Source organism: Rhynchophorus ferrugineus, unplaced genomic scaffold (genome assembly GCF_030347505.1).
Source record: "Rhynchophorus ferrugineus isolate W39M unplaced genomic scaffold, kcgeb_rfMv2 rfM2, whole genome shotgun sequence".
Taxonomy (NCBI): domain Eukaryota; kingdom Metazoa; phylum Arthropoda; class Insecta; order Coleoptera; family Curculionidae; genus Rhynchophorus; species Rhynchophorus ferrugineus.
Window position 1 is genome coordinate 93,802,666 of NW_027472581.1, and position 25,122 is coordinate 93,827,787.

The 25,122-nt window shown below is 32.3% G+C and overlaps 1 protein-coding gene across 1 annotated transcript in view; it reads right to left on the minus strand.

Annotated features, from left to right (window-relative positions):
- Positions 1-24,855, minus strand: part of CARPB (Carbonic anhydrase-related protein B) — a 395,701-nt gene extending 370,846 nt beyond the window's left edge. Inside the window, exon 1 of the mRNA XM_076397060.1 lies at positions 24,706-24,855. Coding sequence (XP_076253175.1) covers positions 24,706-24,760 — 55 coding nt within the window. The 5' untranslated portion in view covers positions 24,761-24,855. The remainder of the gene's footprint in view (positions 1-24,705) is intronic.
- Positions 24,856-25,122: the final 267 nt, after the last annotated feature.

The window sequence follows — 25,122 nt, forward strand, 5'->3', positions numbered from 1 at the left end:
CGCGGTCGAAAGAGTCGCGATCTAAAAACAGTCGATATTTTTCTTAAAATGTCATTAAACATGCAAAGAATTGTTTAACCTTATTAGACGAGTTTAAAATTAAAAAATAAACTAAATATTTCCAAATACCATCTCGCATGTATTTAGAATACAAAACACAAAATAATTTTAAGTCGAGTGATTAAAATAATAAATACCGAACTTTAGCTATTTTAAATTGAAATATCAATTACAAATTAAAAAAATGTTATCTTATAATAAAATGTAGTAATAAATAAAACTCTTTATGGATCTACACAGAATTGACTAAATATTATAATCATTCTTATCAAAGAAAAAAAGTAGAAATAAAGACATCCAACACACATTGCTGATGCCTATGACTGAGAATGAGATTAAATTTACGAAGCAGAACTCTACTACAAGGCACATAAAAGCTATTGGCGATTTACAGTAGACGGTGTAAGTACCATCATTTCGTTATATATTCTGCAATCTACAAGTCAGTATGAATCAATCCGATGAAGTGCAACCAAAGTATTTTCTAAATGCTTCATTCATGCCAACATTGTTTAAGGAGGAATAAATTAAATCAATAATTTTTTTCGCTAGATGCTTCCCAATGAAACCCTTTGGAGTAACAAAATTTGTTCAGAATGACGATGGTCGTAATTTTAAAGTACCATCAAAATAGTCCTTTGTTTCAATACAAATTTTCAGAATTATTATGTGGTCTATGAAGAGCAAGACAAATTCGTACCATATCGAGAGCACATAGGAAGATACAATGTACCAACAGTTTATGAAACAAATAGAGAATGCTTTGAAAATGATCCAAATCAATAATCATTCTTATATTTCGCAATATCCAAAGATAGTTTGGAATGAAGAAGACCAAAACTCCCATCTATAAAGTGTAAAACACGGTAGGTATCATCATTTCTAAGTCTATACATTCTACAATCCAGTATGAATAAATCCACTGTAAACTTTCGAACGGTGTGTTTCACACAAACAAACCTTGATGCAGCCTATTTATTTTAATTTTAAAAAGTACTGATGAATCTCTTTTATTTTATATGTGAATACTACATATGAGCCTATATAGAACATCCTGTATCATTACTAGTAGTATTTCCGGTGTTTGACATCCATGACAAATAATATGAAATATCAACTCACTCAACTAACAAACTCGATTTCAAACAGTCTCTATGGATCCAATAGTAACGGGGGATAAAAAGAGGAGCTACCATGAAAACTTGAACCGCATAAAATTATGGAGGAAACCTGACCATGTATAGCACCGCAATGTATCGATTCGACAGCAGCCAAATGGAATTGTTATGAAGAGAAGTTAATGATATATGCTTTGTAAGATCAGGTGGAAGTAATCCGGCATAAGTCATTCTAAGGCAACGAAATCACCAATGGAAAATATCATTAATAATTATGGAAACACAAGAATTTGAGCATTGGAGCTCAAATACTCAAAATATGGCAAAAGTTTTCCACTATCACTTGCTCTAGTCGGTGGTTGCTGGTCTGGCAACTGTAATATCTTACGAGGAAGACAAAAATCTTGAATATACTGATGAAAAGGAGGACTTATTTCAACGCAGAATGTATCTATACTGTATAAGAGAAAACTGTGTTCCGATTTTTCGAACAAAGGCCTCAAATTTACAAAAAAATAGTTTCAGAACTTATTTGTATACCTTAAACATTAAATTAAATTAATATACCACGTTTTGGAGGACCTCAAACAAGGACTATTTGTAACACAAAATCACTGAAACTTAATTTTATCTCTCTAAGGAGGAAACCAAATTAACCTGTCATCCCGCATAATATTTTAATCAATCGACAACGACTCGAAGCCAGTGTCTTCCGCTATAGCTCACCGGAAAAAGAATAAATCAAAGCAATACCCATGGACAGTAATTAAAAATAAATTTCAGACTCTCACTACGTGTAGATTTTTAAGTGCCAATTAAAGCGTCTGCAACAATAGGAAGTGGAATGGGGTCGGCAGCTCCAACGACCCAGGGGTTTGGCGACGAGGTGAAGGGGGGACGCGGGCTTTAAAACAGTCCTTTTTCACTCGGCCCCGAACTGGACCGATCCGATCGCTTCGCATTTTCGACCCCATCATCGAGATCCCAATTAAATATTTTGTATGATCGGGAAGCTTTTATGCAACTACAGTTCTGATGTCTGTGAAATATTTTTTAACTTGATTGAATTCCATTTTATGGACGTTCTATGATGGATTAGTGGAGATTAGCCGTTAAATATCTTCGTTAGGGAAACCTTCACTGCACTTTTAATGATAAGTTTCGACATATCGTGGATATAGACTTAGTAGTTAAGATAATATTTTAAAAATATATTAGAAGAAAACAAATAAGAATCAAAAATATTTTCATATATAAGCTTTATTTCTCATTGCAGGTCTTTTCTTGAAATGTAAGCAAGACGGTTAATAAAAGACTATTTTCTGAATATCTTTTTTCTATTTAATGGAAAGGAAAGTGGTACTGAAACTCGTTTAATGCTGTAGCAATTGATAACGAAAATGCTCCAACGTGTGCTTTAGTTTTGACGTTATAGATGAAATTGATCTCTGTAGCTGAAAAAATGCAAAGGCAACCAACGAAAGTTTTAAGATGCATACTTTGATATTCCAGAACATTGTTTGATTTGTATGTTATCATTATAAAAAAAGAATATATTCTAATATATATGATTATTGACAGCTACATATAATTTACCAGACTTTACCTCTTCATACTGATATTTCCGATCAATGCTAATTAATTTAAGTTAAACCGATGTTGAGAATACGAAGGCATTTTGCAACGTGATACATTTTTATTTCAGTCCTTGAAGCAATTATTGAATTCGAAAAATCAATACTCTATAAACAGATACGTATAATAAAGAAAATGTGACAAGGAGTTATCCCCATATAATACTCAAATAATAAACAAGTATTTGAACAGTTTTGCTTGACAAAAGAAGTTTATAGTTCCGTAATAACAACTACAGGCTTTTTATTATACCTGTTAGTATTTTTTATTGTAGTGTATTTTATTTTATTGTAATATATAGGAATATTAACTAGCATCACCCAATTGACGAGATATATTGATCATATATAAACGAATTTGCTATATTTTACATAAACACCTAAATGATGAAATTTAAAACAAACAATAATATATATAAATGAAGACGTTTCTATACATAGATTTTTTAACAATTTTAAAATGTGTCATTGTTGAACATTTTAACTCAAATCAATAGTAATTTAATTATTTTTACAACCCTAATACATAACATGGCAAAAAAAGCATTAACAAGGCAAGGTAATATCGGAAAAACTAAATTTATATTCTACTAAAAAGAAAAAAGAGTAGTTCGAAAAATAAATTTCAAACATTCTTGTATAACATAACATATAAGAACAAATATGAATATAAGACAAAAAGTAAATGCTTAAAGTTTAGAATCATATTTTTAATTTAAACGTAGTAATTTTAAAGAGCATCGATAAGATACTTCACAACATGTAACTGATATTTTATTCCGTCCATGCCTTCCTTGTACCTTAGCCTATCGTCTCTTCGTCTTTCCTGGAAATTCTTAAAGAATGGACCTATGCTTGAGAAGAGGCCAACACATTCCTTATATACGAGGATAGTTTGATTTCAGTACATTTTTTAATTTCGCGCTCAGTAACTTTAAATGCGTCACTGCCGTCTTCATATATCATCTCTTAATAGAGTATAGTAAAACTTTGAGCAAGCTGAATTATTAAGATTTTAAATGACAGCGGCGACAACCGATAAACACCTGAATATAAGCAAAATGTTAAAGTTAGAGCACTATATAACACTATTTAAAACGCTTTGACGTTCTTCATCTGCATTGTACAGAACTACTGTATATCCGCTGGTCAAAATATACAAGACTATCGATAGTGGATTACTTTTTATCCCACCCTCATATACTCATAAATAAAACATAACTTGAATAAGTTTAAAAATTAGATTTTTAGTAATTATAACCAGTATTTTTATACTATATATATGTCCGTCGATAGTTTCATGTAATATTATCTAATCTATAGTTTAAACTAGATCCTAGATTCCAACATTCAGATTCCATTTAAATATTTTGTAGCATTGGAAAGCTCGATTGCAACTATTTATATTACAAATGGTTTCTAGTATGTATTGATATTTAGGGATGTTACGAAACTTTTACGCTGCATTAGTGAAATATCATAAACTTTCTGGCATTTAGAAGTTTGTTGATAGTTTTGTGTTTAAGTTGTTATTTAAACGCCGTGTATTCGGAACTATTGCCCTCATTTATTTATTAATAATTTACCATTTTAAGCTAGCAACAGAAAAGAGAAATAATGGGACAAAACAACAAACTCATAATTTAAATTTATTTAAATTTATCCATAAGTTTACAATATACATTTTTCTGTATCTTGTTTAAGGAATGATTTACTTGTGATGAATTACTTGTTGAAATATATCTTTAACGATATAGAATCACGCCAAATAGCTACTGATAGCCGACCAATAAAACACAAAACACGTTCTAATAAAATGCCAATGCCATAACCTTCCCAGCTCTCGGTTTGGTGACGCAGTGTTTAAGGCGACAGGATAGTCGTCATATTCTTGTGATAGTCGCTGGTTCGAGACTTGCTGGGACATGGATGTATTTTATGTTTGTGTATTTTGTGTATTGTAATTGTTAATAAGCCTATAGGCAACAGTACAAAATCTAATAAGGAGTAATCATCACAGTCACGTCACTAAACAGGGGTAAGACCGGATGTCTTCTGAGGGTGATTTCTAAGTTGGTCACTGGCCAGTCGGTAGATATAGTGCCGAAGGCTATGGTCCAGAGCCCACGTTAAACAGTAGGTCCAGTCCAGATAAACCATCGTTGGTAAAAAGGAGATATTAAAATATATTTAAAAATATCCCAACTACTATTGCATTTTCGTTACAATTGTATGATTTTTGTTCGTTGCGAACACTTTCCAGGCAGCTAATTGTCCCTAACAGTACTTTTCCCATCAAGAAATTATGTTTAGCCAACACTTCTCAATCTATTGCTTTGAAAATATTACAGTAAAATTGGTTTTACTAAAGTTTACAGTTGCTTTCAAGGTAAAATTAAGTCTCGTAGTAGTGATGATGATGATGTTGTCTTATTGACATACCAACACATGTCAAAAATATCGAGAAACACTCCGATGTTTTGAAAGTTACAATAGTTTAAATGAATCCGCTTGACCAATCTCTACTTAAGTATAATTCGTAGCGGGTTGCCAGTGAGAATAGTTACGAAAACAGGTTTGGACCAATTGACGAGAATATTGTCGAATTTGAAGCCTATTAATTTGTTCTTTAATAGCCGAATCCTGTAATTATTAAGTACGGTTCGGTAGATATAAGTACTGTCAATTAAATGTATATTTTCCTCTTATTAATTCAATATTTTATGTAAAAATTAGGTATTTTATAGTGATATATTTATTCGTCACTAGATACTTTTTCTCTTTTACCTAATAATCATGCAATATTCATAATAAAGTGTACAACTTTACATTAGAATTTGTTTACTTATTAGAATTAAATTTATAAAAAAAACATTTTATTAATATTTCACAATAACTATATATGTATAGGATATGTGTTGATTATGAGTCAATTCAAATTCAGAATATTATGCAACGATAACCATTACTTTACCCATCTTCCTATCAATTTAGGGATGCCATCTCGCAAGAACTGTGTATCTATGGAGGTTATCCATGGATCGACCCATTTTTTTGCATATTCATAAGAATTGAAGCGCTATCCGGATAGTTTTATGTGTCGGAACAAGTAGTAATCAGAAGGCGAAAGAAGTGCTGAATAAGATAGTTGGGATAAATTCAATATTTCCATACGTTTCCGTATGTTGCGCTGAAGAATAATATTGTTGTGTCGTGCAGAGCTTGGCTTAAACTCTACAATTTTAGCCTATAGCGATCCTCATTAATACTTTCATCGAGTAATGCCTTCAAATAATCGTCTTCAGTTTAGTTGCCTCTCCGAAAGTTCCGATTCAAAGCCATTATGTTGAAACACCAAGTCCAGCATTCAGGTGTTGAAATTTATGGAGCATGGTGACCATAACAATCCTACATGCAGCATTGCATGAGTTTCAGCAGCCTTTCCTTAAAATTGAACTAAAAAAATAAATCGTACCCGCAAATTCGAATTACTCAGTATTAATTCAGAAACACTGACAGAGTTTTTTGTTCACACGTCGACGAAATAACACATATTGAAAAGTGAAGCCTGTCAGTGATGCTTGTCAGTAAACACCTGCCGGAAAAGCTTTAGAATTAAATTAAGGAAGAAGTGGTACAATGATCATAAACTCTGGACACTTGATGATTGTAAGACTGTGGCATGGTCCAGTGAATCATCCTTTACATTGTTTCCTATAGACGGTCGAGTTTATTTATGGAGAATCCCAACAGAAGCCTACGATCCAGATAGCTTACTTGCAGACAGGAATAGGGCAACAATCCACTGATTACTATTTAGACACTCTGTTAATCTCTGTTAACATCTGCAGGAAATTCTTTCAAATTAAATTATAGACTTGTTTCTATTTCAACAACAGACGATGCAGCAAGAACTCTATTGCCATTAAACACATAAAGGAAGCAAAGTACTAATATATCACAATAAATAAAATATATGTGTATTATAAGTCAATATGATATACTTGTAGAATGATAACATAAAATAAATTTATGAATAGATTGAAGTGCTGAGCTAAAATATCAGATAACTATCACAGAAGAAGAAATATATCAATAGTTTAATCAATGCTGTGGAAAAGCGTCATTTATATTATAGCTATTTTACATAAAGCCCTGAATTTCCTAGTTGATATTTTCAAAGAAAAAGTTGATCCAAAGCGCGTTTTATATCATTATTCAAAACCTATCTGTAAATATCAATCTTTAAATATATCTGAAACAAAGTGACATTGAATTTTACAAGACCGGCGTTATTTTTTAAGGGCACCATACTGCTAAAAGAATGTTTTTTTGTATTGATGGTGTTTTTTACTTGTATTGTTTACACACCTACGCCTTGTTTATTTTTTCGAATGACGTCTGTTTGTTTTCTACTACACGTAGAAACTCTTGTCGCCCTCTAGAGCCGTCGCCATTCCAACCCTCATCGCCCGTACATATCCGGCTTGGCTCCAACTTTAACCCCCCTCGTCCCGCGCCATACCCTCGCCCCCCGACGATTCGCGCCGCGACGGCGGTTGCATCCCCTTAAAGGCTGAACCTACAATAACAAACTGCTTAAAAAGTCGTGCATTATGGAACAGGTGTTACAACTTCTTTACGGACGGCAGACTCGGTTTTTGTCTTGCGAATTTATAAGCCCTTAAGATATTAGTGTGTAATTTTTGCTTTATACTCTCCAGCGGGCCCGGGGCCCCTTAATGGACCCCCGCTAATTCTTTGCTAAACTTCTCCGACAATTTTATAACCGTTTATTAACTATTCAGGTATAACGTGGCGCCCGGTTGCTTAGCGCCATACGCCGCTTATGTTTTTCCGAAAAATTACACGGTGCCGATAATGGTTGTGCCGTTAATGCATGTGGGTGCGGGAGGGACCGGCGGGGGGAAGGGGGCGCTGGTCGAAATCTGTCACTATCGGTGCCCGGGGATAATGGAAATAACGAATGTTTCAATTACTATTTTTAGAATAGCATTAGGTGGTTATTTATTCACGATATGTCAGGCTAGATGCACCTGAAAATCATTATATATAACCTCTGGTAATTCTGGTTACTCCTAAATATTTCATTCCTGCGGATGGCTGAACTGGGTTATATATGTTATGACACATATTTCCATGTGTTAAAGAGTATTTGAACAGTCCTGAAGCCCCAACATTGGACACGAGCGATTGTTTACAGGGTAACCTAAAAAAATTACATGAAACTTTAATTTATTCTAACATGAAAATATTATATCGAAATAAGCTAATGTTTGTTTCATCAGAATCTCCTTATGTCTGTGTGACAGAGAGTGAGAACGTGATTTAAAACGTGAACTATTGAACATGGAATTTAAAATATATTTTTTTAAGCAAGACTCTACTTTCCAGAAATTTTCTTCCTTATTTTCGGAATAAACTAAACAAAAAAAATTAAACTAAACATTTAATAACTATTAAGTGGTCTGTACGGTTAATTTCAATACATAATGGCTAATCCACAACACATTTCTGTCGATTTATTAACTGAATCAGCCTCTATTCGAAATAACGATCAATTGTAAATAACTGAAACCCCTCAAGTGGAAAAATGGGACATCGTTACAAACAAAAAACGCAATACAAGACAATATGTAATAATTACCCAATAAAAATTACCGGATCTGAAACAATGAAGATTGAAATGTTTGATCGAGAACATTTCAAAGTTTTAATAAGGGAATTGGATAATAGACACATGCAGTACCATACTTTTAGATCAAAGTCCGAAAAAACATTCAAAATTCTTCATAAAAGGACTACATCACGCCAGAAATTCAAACACAATTAAAACAGCCCTAGCTGAACAAGGCCACGAAGTTGTAAATATACGTAATATTAAACATGATGCAACAAAGGAGCCACTGCCAATGTTTTATATTGAATTGAATTCAAAAGAAAATAATAAACATGTTTACTAGATTAAGTATTTGGACCACAATGTCATTAAATGTGAGCCACGATACACAAAAAAATGATCCCACAATGCGCCAGAGACCAAACATATGGGCATACAAAACATACTGTCGCAAGATTTATAGATGTGTGAAGTGCGTAGGAGAGCTTGAAACCAATGATTGCACGCGCAAGAAACGTGACGATAAAGTAAAATGCGTCAACTGTAACGGTGACTATCCTGCAAATTATAGTGGACGCCTAGTTCATAAAGAAACTTACTTGCATACAAAAATAGGGCAGCATTCCACTGATTATAATTTAGACACTCTGCTAATGTATTTGGTGAAAAATTGTAGCTGCTTTAAAAGCAAATGATGTTCCCACACCTTCAATTATTATACATTACTATACTTATAAATGTATTTATTAAGTAATAAATACTGTCTATATGTGTTCATATTATTTTGTCTAGAGGGTGTAATACAAATAATAAAGATCTCAAAAGGTAATTATACGTACCCAAGAAACGAGATAACAATTTTGACTCGTAAATATTGCTTTATTCAGGATTTACCTAGAAACAAATGACTATCCATTTTATACCTTATTAAAATGTGCATATCAGTGACTCAACTAGTGCAATACCATTCAATAAAATACACTTTTGTTAAGATTGAAATTGACAACAATTCCAGAGGATTTTCAGATGATTTATTAAAATACTTTACACACAAGGTATACTTTAATAATCTGATTATATTACAGTAAAAAGTTAAATATTCAATTAGAAATAAAATTAACTTAAATACTAAAAAAAATACATCTTGTTTACATCAAATATTCAAGAATATATTTATTTAGGTCTCAATTGCCAAGAATTTCAGTGCCATCAAATATTCATCATTCCAGGATATTTTCTAAATATGTTTGCAAAAATTGATGCAAATCATCAATATAAGCAACTATTAAACAACTTAACCGAACTATTAAATTTGATGGTTTTTAACTGATATGCTAGTTTGACTACCAGAGCATATCGAACACTTATAGAAACTCATTAATACATGTGAGCTAACTCACATTGTCCTCTTGAGAAGTAATGGTTATGTTAACAGAAATGTTTTGAAAATAGGGACATGGATTAATGTATATTTATAATTATTTCCTCATTAATCGCCTTTTTAAAATGAAAATACGGTCATAGCATGTAGAAGTACCTAATAATTTTGAAAAATTATATGGCATAAAGCCTTTTTAAAGTCTGCTTTTACCAGCGAGGATTTATCTGGACAGGACCTATACTTTAACGTTGGCTTTGAACCATGGTCCTTCGCACTAAGCCTACCGACTAGTGAGTGACCTAGTAGTCACTAGTAGTGAACTTAGAGATCATCATAGAAAACACCCGGTCTTACCCAGCCTGATTTACTGGCGTGACAACAGTAGGAGGATCGACCATTACTATTATTTTAATATAAATGTATATATATATATATATATATATATATATATATATATATATATATATATATATACGAAATTAAGTCAATTTAAGTCCAGCTCCCTCATTACTTATTCTACTTTTTATTAGCTGTAACACACTATTATACTATAAAACTGACTTTTTCCTCTAATAAAGTCCGGCTACACTCGGGATCAACGATCCATGAGAGGAAAAAACGACATAATCAATTTAAAATCACCAACACCGCCCCGCGGCCACCTTCCAACCTTCCCATTCCCCTACTCCTTCGAGAAGTCGTTTATCATCCAGCTTTATTAATCATCATCGCCCAGCAACAAATGCATTAGGACTTTTTTTCTCTATGATCAACAAAAAGCTGATTGGGATCGGTTTTTTCCTCTTTTCTTTGGCGGCTTAACTTTTTCTATGCGGTCTCCCCTTTACACTGTGTCTCCGTCCGGAGAAGGGTGGACGATGAAAACTGTAAAAAAAGCATAAAAAAATCCATATTGTCATTGGTAATAAAAAAAACATCGTCGAGAGGCATTGCGCAGGATTAATTTTGGGACGGTGGAAGTTTTAATTGCATTATGTATTGGTCGTAAAAATGGTCAGAATTATTTGGACATGGTCGTGTAACATATATGTACAAAAATACACTTTACCGGACAAGTAGAATTTTCGTTTTGTACGTGAACATAAACAAAAGCTTCAAGTTTTAAATGTTTACCAAATTTCAATTAAAAACAACATTGTTGTAACATGTACCCTGCATTGATAGCATATTAGGGAATATAAGGTAATATGAGAGAAAATAAATGTTCAAAGTTCAAATTATTTCGTAGCATATTGACTAAAATGTATATTTATTACTTTAAATTATTATGTTTATGCGTTTTTCTTTAAATATTTATATTAAGTATTGGACAATATCATAAAGGCATCATTTTTAAAATCCACTAAAATCAAAGAAACCATAGCTGAAAACCTCTATACACTACAGTAGATGCCAGTGAATCGGAAAAAACATTGAATATATATTTTTAGCACTACAGTTTTAATCCATGGTTCTCAAAGCCAGTTAAAACGTATTAAAATATTCCATTAAATATAACGAGAGGCAAGGAGTATCTCAATTCGTCTTGACTGTCTTACTTGAAATGTAGATAAAAGTTGTATCTAGGGATGGACAACATTTTCTATAAGTTTGTCTAGTTTAGCCTAACATACATTATTTTTCATTATAAAATGCTTTACCTATATATGGTTTTACTATATCTAAAGTAGATGCTCTTATGACGAAATGTCAACAATGGCATGATTCGGAGACGAATATCGAAGATTCTACAGTACCAATAGCACGTTTTTCATTCAGCAATTCGTATCCATGAATTATACGACCGCATGGTAAAAATTATATGGCTCTAAGTGTTTTTAAACAATTTCCTGATGTCTTCCAATTGTCTAATTCATCTATATAATTTGAAAAATCACAAACATCAATTTAAGACAATGCCCCTGCAGGATTCGAACCCACCACTATCTTTACAGTAGGATGACTGTTTACAAGTCAAGAAGTTAACCGAGTTTTTCGGTTTATAAAAACGTTTATGATGGAATATTAAAATCACGCTCATTGCATTTTCAAAATTCATTACTTTAATTGTTTACTGTCGAAGACCATGAAACAATTGTAGAAACTTGTGATAATACATGAGCTAACATTGTCCTTTCAAGAAGATATCGCCATTTTAGCAGGATGATGGAACAAAATTGTGCAAAATAATAGAAATTACTTGGATTAATATATATTATAATTATTTTAAAAATAATAGTTAAACAAACACCTGCGAAACCAACAGCGTTTTTCATTCGGCACTTGGTATGCATGAATGATACCACCGAATAGTACTAATTACATGGTTCTAAGAGCTTTTTATTCAATTTTCTCATGTTTTACCAATTATCAAAGTCATTCATCTAAAATAAATACCCATGCAATTAAATCTAATTAAAGAACCCAACAAATTGAAAATGTTGGCAATTTTTATTTTAAATGCTAGTATAATTTCTAAAGAACATATGTAGGAATATGTAATATATATAAGAATTAATGGATGTTTTGCTTCAACTTATAAGAATTTAAAAATATTTTAAAGCATCCTTTTACATGCTGTATATAATCTGGATGGACCTGATGGTTAACGTGGGCTCTGAACGATAGTCCTCCGCATGAAGCTTACCGACCAGCAAGAGAAATCACTTAGAAAGATCAAACTGAGAAATCATCCCAGAAAATATCCGGTCTTACCAAGCGTGGTTTCTGAGGTGACTGAGATCATTCCGAGATTTCCTTGTCAGGCTTTGCACTCCTGCCTTTTAGATAATCTTTTAGCAGCATTCAAACCCGAGATTATCGCAATAGTTGGAGGATCGTCCCTTCACCTTGACCACTACGCCAACCAAGTTGACACAACAAGTTTGAATTAACAAAGAGAGTCTCCTTTTTAATTAAACCATTGCAGTAAAATTCTTTGTTTTTTTTTTTCATCATTCAAGTGACGTATATCGCTAAATATTTCTATTGACCTTGAATAAAATTAAAATGTATTTATTCGAAGTATACCAAAGGTAATAGATCAGGTATATTGGATGATTGCATTGAAGTCGATATATATGAATAGCAGTGAACTCACGTGATCTCAATTGATGACGTCTAAACGTCGCAATGTTGCCGTATTAACTCTGTGTTTTAGTTTGGTTTGAATAATATCAAAATTCCATACACCTATAAGTTAAAGCTCAAGGCACGTTTATTTTTATGTAGTGTGCCCCTGCTGTCTCCTAATCCGCCTAATTAGCAATTTTATATCCAAGTAATATGTTTTACTTGTACATTCCTTTGGTACAAGGTTTCCTTGTTAAATCATTTTGCCATCACTGTATTTCTTTGTAGTTTATTATTTTACTAACTGTAAACATCCTTCTTGCTAAAACTAATAATCATCTTGTCACATGTCACAATGTTCGTTTCCATACTCCTCCGGGACAGCTTGACCGATATTTGTGAAATTCACTCCTCAAGTGCTGTGTCCCAATTTTTTTTTGGATATGCTTTTTTATAGTTATTTTAATAGTTTTATTCATTTTATATCAGTTTTATAAAATGAATTGTTATCAGTTGGTAAGTTATCCCCTCCATGTGCCTACCGGTGTCTCTTCTCACCCAGTAAACAGCACGGAGTAAAGATGACGACGAACATGGTCTCCTATTTCTCTCAAACAATAATTCTTCTCTCACTTCCTCTACAGTTTTCGGCTATTATTAGCGTTTATGCGTCAAGCGTAATAGTTAAATATTTTTGCTATCTCAGTGTAACTCTCATATTAAATATATTCCCAAGTAACTTTATTATTTATTTATTAATAACTAATATTATTGAATATAATTTATTATTGATAAATTAATTTATTATTAACTAATAAAATTATTAATTTTGATTATAAATCGCATGATCAGTTAAGTGATTTGCACAACCTCTAAAATACTCAACACGTGTCACAAGTTCTCGCAAAAATTGTCGCTATTGAGTTGTAAGTATAATTTTGTTATATACGTTTAATATAAAATCAACATTCTTTCTTATTTATAACAAAAATATTGTTGGGAATGTTGAAAAACGAATTCGGTGAAAGTTAGATTATGGGACATTTTTTTGTATTCACTTAAAAGAGCTCTAATATCTACAGATTTTTTTTCATTATTTCTAACAGTAGGTATTTTCGATATAATTGATAATAATAAAATTTTTCGCTTTCGTAAAACTATCTAATATTTACATGTTAACGAAATGAAGTAACGAAATTAGAACAACGACAATCACACTGTTTAACTTTTTCACTCATATACAACATCCTTACACACTTCCAAAAGTTAGTTTTTTTTTCTACACTAGATATTCTCTAGCAATTATTTATATGGCAAAAGAACGTTTGACGGGTCAGGTAGTGTATGTTCTTTCCCTCTAAACTGTCCATTTTCCAGTAAAACAGTGTGACTGTCTAATTTATCTGTTGTTCTAATTTCATGATATTTCGTATTATTTCGTATATATATATATATGTATATATATATATATATATATATATATATATATATATATATATATATATATATCCATCAATACATATATGCTTTTGGTTCAAATGATATTTGATACTGATTATATTATATAAGGGGCCCATTGCGGTCCATGCCCCATGGCCCATTGTTTGTGCCAATACTCTTTGTGTTCAAATTTAGCCTATAGTAACGCAGCTAAATAGCAGTGTAGCAATATCTTTAGTAAGCCAGATTTACTCTTTACTTATTAGTATGCCAGTGGCTAAAATGTCTACAACATATAATATAAATATCGTAACAAAATTGAGACAGAGTTGTAAATATCTGAGAAAAACACCTTGAAAATTAGTATAGACCCAATTTATTCAAACAAAATCTTGCATTTTTATAAACTCCTTGTTAGATTAATAAAAAACTATCAACTCATGTCGAAAAAGAGTCGAGATTTATTAGGAATATTTTATTACGGGAAAAAAACAAAATGAAATAAAATCAATGAAATTTTAGCGTTTATTCATAGAGGCAGCCAGCGATTTCAATTTCCTCCCTGTCAATAGAAATGCTTTCGAAAACGATTTGAGATATCCATGAGACGTCAGCGACTAGATAATTTATTGAAGTTCTTATTCTCTTAAAATATGCAATATGCAATACGACTAGCCTCGATATTCGTCTCACGGAAAATACTTGAACAATTTTTATACCACTCAGACATGTCTATAATATTTCACTTGAAACAGTTAACGATAATGCATCAACAAGAATATAAGACGTTTTTAATTAAACAAATTCAATTTAATAGTACTATGATATATATGATAAAGAGTTAAATATATTTAAGAATTGAATAAAACATTAAAAAAATCCACAAAATGATTTTGAATGACCATAAATTGAAATTAAATGAAATAGCACTCTACAATGAGCAGACACAGATATCAACTGAGCATGTACATCATATAATTCACGAATATTTGGGTATGAGAAAGCTTTGTGCAAAGTGGGTGTCGCGCGCGCTCACTTTTGACCAAAAACAACGACGTGTTGATGATTCGGAGCAGCTTTTGAAGATGATTAAGCATAATAAACCTGAATTTTGTGTCGATATGTGAAAATGGATGAAACATGGCTCCATAATTTCGCTCCGAAGTCCAGTCGACAGTCATCCGAGTCTGCACAAGATGAACCCGCTCCAAAGCAACAGTCGGCTGGAATAATTCGCATGGAATAATTTTCATTGACTACTTTAAAAAAGGAAGGACCGTCAACAGCGTCTATTACATAACGTTATTGGACCGTTTGATGGACGAAGTTGCCGAAAAACGGCCGCATTATAAGGAAAAGATAGTTTTGCTTCACCAAGACAATGCAGCGTGTCAAAAATCCTTAAATTGGGCTTCGAATTGCTTCCTCATACACCGTGTTTCCAGGATCTGGCCCGCAGCCACTATTTCCTGTTCTTAGATCTCAAACGAATGCTCGCTGGAAAGAAACTTTCGTCGAATAAAGAGGTGATCGGCGAAACTGACGATTATTTTGAAGCAAAGGACAAATGGTACTACAAAAATGGTATCGAAAAGTTGAAGGGTCGCTATAAACAGTGTATTACCGTCGAAGGAAATTATGTTGAAAAAAAAATCTAATTTTACCAAAAAAATGTTTTTTACTATGGTAGGCCGGGGATTTTTCAATTGACCTATTGGTTTTACTTATTTTAATAGACCTGGCGTATCCGGCCATCTCTTTTTCTAACAACCTGAGTGGTAAATGAGTGAGACGGGTTGGTCTGTTTTTATCCTCAGTGTCTCTCTGTATCGTCATTTAACTAATTCTCTTTAGAATTCGTTTGATTAACGGAAGCCAAATTAGATACCAAGAAAATAAGATAGGTCTAAATTTGGCTGGCTATCATTACGCAGTTACTCGAAACATGTCTAGGTGTAATTAAATTAAATTCGGGCAAAGGTATTGTAAGGTGGGTAAGTGTAAGGTTTCAGCAGGTGGACTGAAGGTATTAGACGATCCCTAGCTATAAACTATTCCAAATAAGAAACCCTAAGGCTTTGAATAGCACTTCTAGTATGTGGACTCTCAGCATATGCATGATAGTTCAAAGTGTAAGGCCCACAAAGGCGGACTGAAGTTGCTGTCAATTAACATACTTTTTGGGAATATAAATAGAAGTCTAATAGAATTAGAATATGAATTTTCGTCAACAATGCTGAGAAACCATTCCATAGAAGAATAGCATGGAAATTTAGTTAGACGCAGTGCCATTTCCAAGATTCAATGGCAAACTGACGGGTAAAGGTACAGGTACTACTCAAATATATTTTTTGTAATAACTGTAAGCTGTCTACACGGAATAACGTTGATGTAAATCCCTGTGGCCGTTACAGAAGTTAAAAAATAGCAAAAGGCAATAATAACATAACAAAACTAGGTTATGAACGTCTTACGCTGAACCAGATTATTAAAAAGGAATATTATCTACGAATTTTCGTTAGCCTTTTCATTTTCTTCAATAATGCACAATCTATAGACACGCAAATTTCCAAATTACTGAAAGATATTAATTATTTTCAATCAAAATTATCGAAACCAACACATTGATGCCATTATAATTGATACTCTTGTTGCAGCTCTACAGTTAAAATTGAATGTCCTGACACTGAAAATAGTTCCATTCTAATAACCGAAAACTACCTGAATATTTTTAAATTTAAACTTAACTGTTTCTTATGATTTAAAGGTGAACGCTACATATAAATGTAGAAACTTTATATGTACTATTTAGTATACTATAATGTCACACGATCAAACACATTACTAATGCCAGGCAGGGGGAATGATTAGGTAGTAACTTTTAATAATACTATATATCCATCTAACTTATATTTGAAAAAAATGGTGAAAATAATATGAATCTCTTCATAATGTTATACTCAGAGTGCTTGGAAAAATGCTCTAAATCTGAATTATTATATTTTTTACCATTACCGTTCAACCATATCTTATATCATCATCTTATTATTCGCTTTGATTAGGTTGCTGAATTTGAGTATTGTGAAATTCCTAACAACTTACTTAGGATACCAGAACATGTTACTACTGAATACTGAGCGAATGTGTTTAACGACCTACTTGAAGATTGCTCACATACTGACCACAAAACTATTTCAATGATGATTTAAAACCGATTTTCAGATCAGAAAAAAGCAATTTAGATTTCGCGACTCATTCATATTTTCATTCATTACTTTTATACTCGGTTTCTGATACTATTATACTGATTTGAATTGATTTGAATCACGGTAATTTTTTTCATTTAAAATAAGCATTAATTAAAGGAAATCGGTACAATATGTATAAATCAAAATCATAATTTTTACAACTTTTTCCACATTTCTAGTATCATGGTGAAACCGTTTAAAAAAAATGATATTGGTATTGGCAGCGATCCTGTCATGTCCATGTTCGCACTTCTTCAGCATTTCGAAACAGCCTGCTAGCTAAACCATTCTACACCAAATTTAACAAAAGATAATCCGTAAGCTTAATATCTGGTGAGTTCACCAGTATCCAATTGAAGCTGCTATTACTTTCACAATATTGCAAACCGTAACCGATCATAAAATAATATAATAGAATAATACATACGAAGGTGGTTTAAATATGATGGAGATAGACGCTGTAGGTGGCGCGTATGTATGTTTTGAAGGTTGTGATTTGGGTATGTGATAGCTGGGTCTCTTGCGAATAGTGTGGTATAGTTTTCGTCGTAAGCGCATGTTTCACGCGCGTGTTACGACCATGAGTGAACGTCAAGTGCCGACCGCCGTAGCGCAATGTGACAAGACAAATTCGTATTTAGTGTGGGAAGGCGTTAAAAGGACGGAACTTTTTCTGCGTTTGCGAAATCAATTCGGTAGTGAGGGCCTGAGTAGGGCTGACGTGTTTAAATGGCCCTAAAGATTCAACCCGCTTATCGCTAATAACGGAGGAGTATTCCAGCACGAAGTACTATTCTTCAACAGAATAACGCGCGCCCTCATACCGCCCGGCTTACGCTCGATACAATATTGGAATTAGAATAGGAGATTTATTTTTGGAGTATTTATGACCCTTTTACTACCACATGTTTGGACCATTGAAAAAACCCTCGGGGGTCAAAGATTCAACACCGACGACGTGGTAGAGGAGTACGTGCGCACATGGCTGTCCGAGTTGCCCAACGAATTCTTCGATATCGGCATCAAAAAACTTCCTGAAAGATCGACAATATGCTTAACTAGTCAGAGGAAATACCTAGAACAATTTTTGTAAATTTTTTCTATAGTAAATAAACGTGTCAGAATATTTGTCTCGATCATATTTAAACCACCCTCGTAGAATGACATTTTGCTACTAGAAAATTCCGTAGAAAATCCACTTTTCATTCGTCAATTATAAAAAACAATGTAAAAGAGAATAGAGTTAAAAAATTGTTTACAAACTACTAAAGGTGCATATTTTTTATATAATATACATTCACTATCATACAATAAAGCCTTTAATATTTCCCAGTGAGGCTTTCTTTATGCATTTTCAGTTGTGTGAGAAAATTAAATCGTCTCTCTTAAGTGACCATCAATAGTTTGATATCATTTAGACTATCCATTTTTTCCAGCATATTTTCTCCTTCGCTTTTTTAGTGAAATTATTTCTATTGCTCGTCACTTGAAAGTGTCTCCTAAATTTCCGCAAAGTTAGTAGACAAGGTACCAAGAACATGTGATTTTAAACTTATTGGGTGAACTAAAGCTTGAAATGCTTTTGGTATTCTTTTAATGATTTGGTTATAGGTGTGGTCTATGATTGCCTAAAAAATCTTTCTTCGTCTTTGCTTCTAAAAATCCAGGAAGCTTTCAAATTATCTACTTGATAAATCTACATCTTCGGGAAGTGATTTTACACATTGTTTCTTCAACCTTTGTGCAGCACTAGTAATTGACATTTATGTGGGGATTCTAATGTTTCTTATCAACATTTTTATTATTATTATATGGATAGTTACGACGTAAGAACTTATGCTGTTTCATATCGATTTAAATTTGAATTTTCTTGCCAATATTCAGACGTGTCAGTCATTCGTTTGAGATACCGACTCAATTACGTAAATAACGACAAAGAAACCGATAAAACGCCATGAACGGAATCGACTTGGTTAGCTAGCTGTCCTTCACACTCACACGCCGGTTAATTTCAGGCAGATTTAAATGCATTAGAGCATGTCCGAATCGGGTGCCGATAAATCGCAATTAAAGCTATATTTAACTGGCGAGTGTGTCTCTTTGCGTCCGTCCGATGGCTCGCAATTAAAACCATTGTCATAAATAAACACTTGGCAATATCTTGCGTGTCAATTGCGGAATTATATACCAGTTTAGATTAGGCCGCACATCCGAAATAATATTGCTATACAATGACAGGTCGTCATAAATCACGGCTTGCTATAATCTACTGTATATTGAGCTTTATTTCTTCCATGAAAATCCATTTAGCATACATATATCAGGCTGTATTTCTACAATATGCCAGCTAGTTTTTAATATATTATTTCCTGAATATCACCACCATTCTATATGTTTTAAATATATATCATTCATAATGTTAAGTCCGACTAAGTTTTAATATCTAAGTCTACTCAGCTTGAGAACAAATGAAGGGCACATTAAACTAGAACTGAATTACAAGATAACTTTAAGTTTTGTGTATTATGGTATAATACAATTTTATTTTCATGCAATTGGTTTGTTTGGACTGGTCATGGAGATCTTCATATACACTTAGGTACATATCATTCATCAAATAATTCGTTTAGATGCCAAAAAGAGGTAAAACTTGAGATTCTGGGTTTTTACTAACACAAAAGTACTTGAAAATATGAAAAAGGGTTAACTGAAGAATTAGAGAACTAATTGGTCGTTATTCTGTCCTATCATCAGAAGGAATTCCTTGCACATGACATTGCCTAAAAATGGACAAATTCTCTATCCCCTGGCTCTAGAAAGAGTCATACTTTGGTCTTCAGTTCGATAACATATTCGAACCAAATCCAACACGCACCCTGCAAATGCGATATAGTGTATAACATCTTATACTCAACATCCTCAACTTCCTACGTCTCCGAGAGACCATTTGCACTACTCCAAGTGTTCCATTCTGTTACTAAATACCTCACGGTTTGTGAGGAAGGCGAACACCCACGAACATGCTCAGTGTGAGGTTCAACCTTGGAACCTTGCAACATAAAAATCAACTGATTAAAACCATACCCATTGTCACTCAAGGTGGTTAACCAAAATACAGCTGAGATTAGTAAACCAGGGTCTCCATCGCCCGCAAATTTAATCATCCTGAACCCAGAGCGAAATAAGCAAAAGACCAATTGATACTAGTGGGTCAATTTGGCTAATTCAAAAAAAATCGTAATGTTAGAAAATCACAATATTGTAAAGATAATTATAGAGCTAGTACATTTATTGTAGTTAATAATGTATCATATATTTCAAAAAACGAATTAAACCCATTAACCAACTAAACCACCATCAGGAGCTAGAAGGCTTAAATATTACTAGTCTTAGTAAATAGCTTTTATATCAGTGACAGTTTCTAAATTTAGATACATTAATTATTAATTTTTCCAAGCTTTCTTCAACTCGTAGTCAATAATAATAAAGGATAATTAAGTAGAAAACGAGTTTTAATATACAATCATAGACTAACGAATTCAAAACTACTTCTTAAAAATCTTCTTTAGGCTTTAGATGTGTGAGTATATCTGCAAAATTTTACATATTTTGTATATAATTTGAAAATAAATATAAACAGAACATAAACGGTTTTGAAAGTAAAATTACGAAACAATATCTTTCAGAAAATGTTTCGTTGTATTATACGTGTATTTCCTTTAACCTATCGGAAAGGAATATATGGCTACAACTTAATTATTAGAATCAGCAATTGATCAGCCCACTTTAGAATATACAAAAATAATTATAAGTACAAATATAATATTTTTTTCAATAGAATTAAATTGAGAGGTTTGATGTCTGAAAATTATAATACATGTTTCACTGGAGATACTTTTAAAACAGAGAAATCTATTTATTCAACTTCCAGCTGATATGAAACGGACACTCTAATACCAAAAAGACTAAGAACTAATAGTATATCTGGTAATATTGCAAGTAATAATTAATGATTCTGCTATTATGTTATATTACCTAAATGTTACTTAACGGTATTACAAACATATATTGATTTGTTTGTATTGCGAAGCTATCTCTTTTTTAATGGGAAAAGAATGTACAAAACCAATCATTTCTAAACTGATTAATATTATAGAGCATCCTGAGCAAATGTGATGTAACAAGTGCTAAAATTAAATGAATTTTCTTGTGCCTGAAATGCAATAGCAAAGATTAGATGACATTTGGTTTGGCACAAACAGCTCGTTCAATAATTCAATTATTGAATGATGTTTTTTAGCAAAGAGTAATTTAGCAAAATGGCGATATAGCATGGCCAGCCAGATCTCCGGATTTAACAGTACCAGACTTTTCTTATAGATTTCTTAAAAATCAAAAGTTTATGTGAATAAACCCCAAGTCGAAGAACGAAGATATTCAGCTTCAGATATTGCATTATGTCATGAAAAATGTCTTAAAAAGGACCGAAAGCTTCATAGCGAATCGCGGTCACCATTTAGCCAATATAATTTTTCAATCATAACAAAAAAAAAATGTAAAGACAGTATAAACTTCTTATGAAACCCAAAATTGTCTTTTCTTAAAGCAAAGTTATAGGCAATCAAAATGGTAGCTGGACTTTTGCCCAACGTTGTCTCATATTCACCAGTAATTTTAGATATATTTTGGACATATTATTTTTTAATTCAATTTTTCTACTTCTAAGGCTCTCTATTCAATGTTTCAGATCAAGCATGTCCCCAAAATCATTCGTCATAGTCGTGTTGATCATAAAATAATAATGAATTATAAGTTTCCCCAAAACACTTCATCAAGATAAAATTTTACCTTTTTATTTTCCAAAGAACAATTAGTGAAACGAAAAACAATCCTGGTTTTAAGATATTCTAATAAATATAGTTACTTATCAGTGTGTGTGCGAATGTTAAGAACGCGAAGTAGTTTTTTCCCAAGTATTCTCAAAATTTCGACTTATTCATATCGTATTTATTTATTTTTCCTGTCACCCCAAAATGGTCATTAATATCGTCGTCTGTAAAAAGTTGTAAAGGTACAGAACGAATGTGGTCGATTTGTAAGAGCTTGACAGGGAGGCTCAGTGATTTACACCCATCAATTCCAAGACGGTCTCCTTATCAGGTCTGAGTTTTTCCTCGCAGGGCTTATCTCGCACACGTCCGTGTTGGTGTTGGCCCGAAAATATTCCAGTAGTGTATTAAAACCGTCAGATTCGACCACATCAGATATCTTTTCTCCCAATTTTATTCAGGGACTGTGCTGGATTTTTAAATGGGATTTTTTTCATCAATCTAAAACTGATATTAAGAATAAAAATTCAAAACAATTGGACGGGGTGACAGGATTGAGAAAAAACGGAACCAAAAAAGCTTTGAGGGTTATTCTAGGTCGAATTTAAGAACTTTTATGAACAATCATAAACATATTCCACTTATACTATATGATATCAAACTAATGGATCGATACAACATTATTTATTTTCATATATAGATCGACATTTATAATTTATTTGGTAAAGAAATAAGCAGAATATAGAGTAATTTCCCGGAGTTAAATAACAATCAGAACGGCTTATGCTATTATTTAGTGATGATGCTATAGGGATATTAGAAACTGCAAAAATATCGATTTTTCCATATGTCGTTAGTTTTTAGAAAATGTATTATACATTTACTGTTCTGACAGCGAAAAAAGGTAATTGGTCTGTATAATATATCGCTTTTGATTCACTTTCTATATTCGGGAAAATATTAAGCTATTTTTATTGGCCTATACTTAGTGGTATTCCGGAAGGGAAGAAGAAGCCATTGTGAAAAACTTGCATCCCATACATTAAAGGCATTACAGAGAAAATTAACCGTTGCGTTAAACTAGTCGTTGGAAAACAAAACGTTGAAAAATTTTAACACCGACAAAAAGATTAGCGCACTCCCACCACCTCCAAAAACCAAGGTAGAGCTGAAACGTCAAGGATTATACAAATTCTCTATCGCACGTGCGAAAATGTCTACAAGTTAAAACGGTTCATACGTTTATCGTTATTTCTCGCACAACATGCAAGAACGACTTCACACAGTATCGCAATAACGGTAACAACAAAAATTCAATAATTATTAGCAAGCCAGTGATGACATAACGTCATAATACAACCTTCATTTATCAACCCCTACTTTACTGAAGGCCTTATTATTTAATTACTGCAATAATTTACAGAATAACTGGCTAAAAGCCAGTATAAAAAATAATTTTATTTGGAGTTTATCTTAAGAAGGCAGCAGACTTTTATTGCAATTATTAACAATACTATATGCCCAAACATAATATTTTTAAAATAGGCCTATAATTCAGTTCATAAACCTCTTTTTTGGTATTTTCATTTTAAAATTGTAATACAAAATTTCTGTTTAATCCAAAAAAGTATGGGGAAATATTTTAAATAAAATATTAATCAAGTAAGGAAGTATATTATTATTTGTAAAAAAAATAGTTAGATGCGTTGGAGAAAGCGAAATGTCAAAGACGTCATATCGTAAGATTATATAGAAGATGACGACAACATAACATTCAAATATTACTGATTATATAATGCATTTTTATTGAAATATTCAGTGCAATGGATCTGAATTACTTAAATGAAGAATTTAATACGCGTTAGCTCATTCGTTAGCTTAAAAATGGCAAATTTGGTTTCGTAAAGAAAAAAAAATGTTACAAAAAAACATTAACAAATACAAATAGAAGCATAAGCCGCTCTAAATCAACATATGTTAGCTTTAAAAATCAAACATATACTTCAGTAAAAAGTAACATATTTCTTACAGAATGCGACCAAGTCATATTACAACATGAGAACATTTGGTTACATCTTCAATCATACTTTTATTATATACTATAATATACTGTTATTATCTAATTCAATAAATCGAAAATCTCTAGATTGTCCAACGGAAAAATACGTATTAAACATATTCTAATATTACAATTTTTGTCTCAGAAACTCCTTTTCTGAATGTTTTATGGAGAGTTTATTAAAAATGGAATAGTACATTTATCAAACCTAAACTAGACTTACCATCCTGATAGGTGAATACTTGGAGCAACACGCCCAGTATAAAGTACGGAGTCATGACTAGAATGTTCACCAAATGATAATATGAAAAATGTTATCCAACAACACTGACACTTTGTTCTTTTTCATTACTGGCAAATAACCGAACCAATGTCTCTATCTGAAACAAAATAAAAACATGTTAGATGGTTTATGGTTTATTAAATATTTATAAAGTAATTTTATGTTATTACTTCAATTTTCTTGGATATACAAACGATATTTATTGGCCTTTTATGGTATTTTATCTATACACATTCTATTCCTCAAATTGTAAAGAATAATGCTGAGGTAATTCCAAAAATTTATATATTAAATTCACCCAAAATTGTATTGGTTGGATACTGATGAAAGGGGTTTAAAAATATATAAAAACAAATT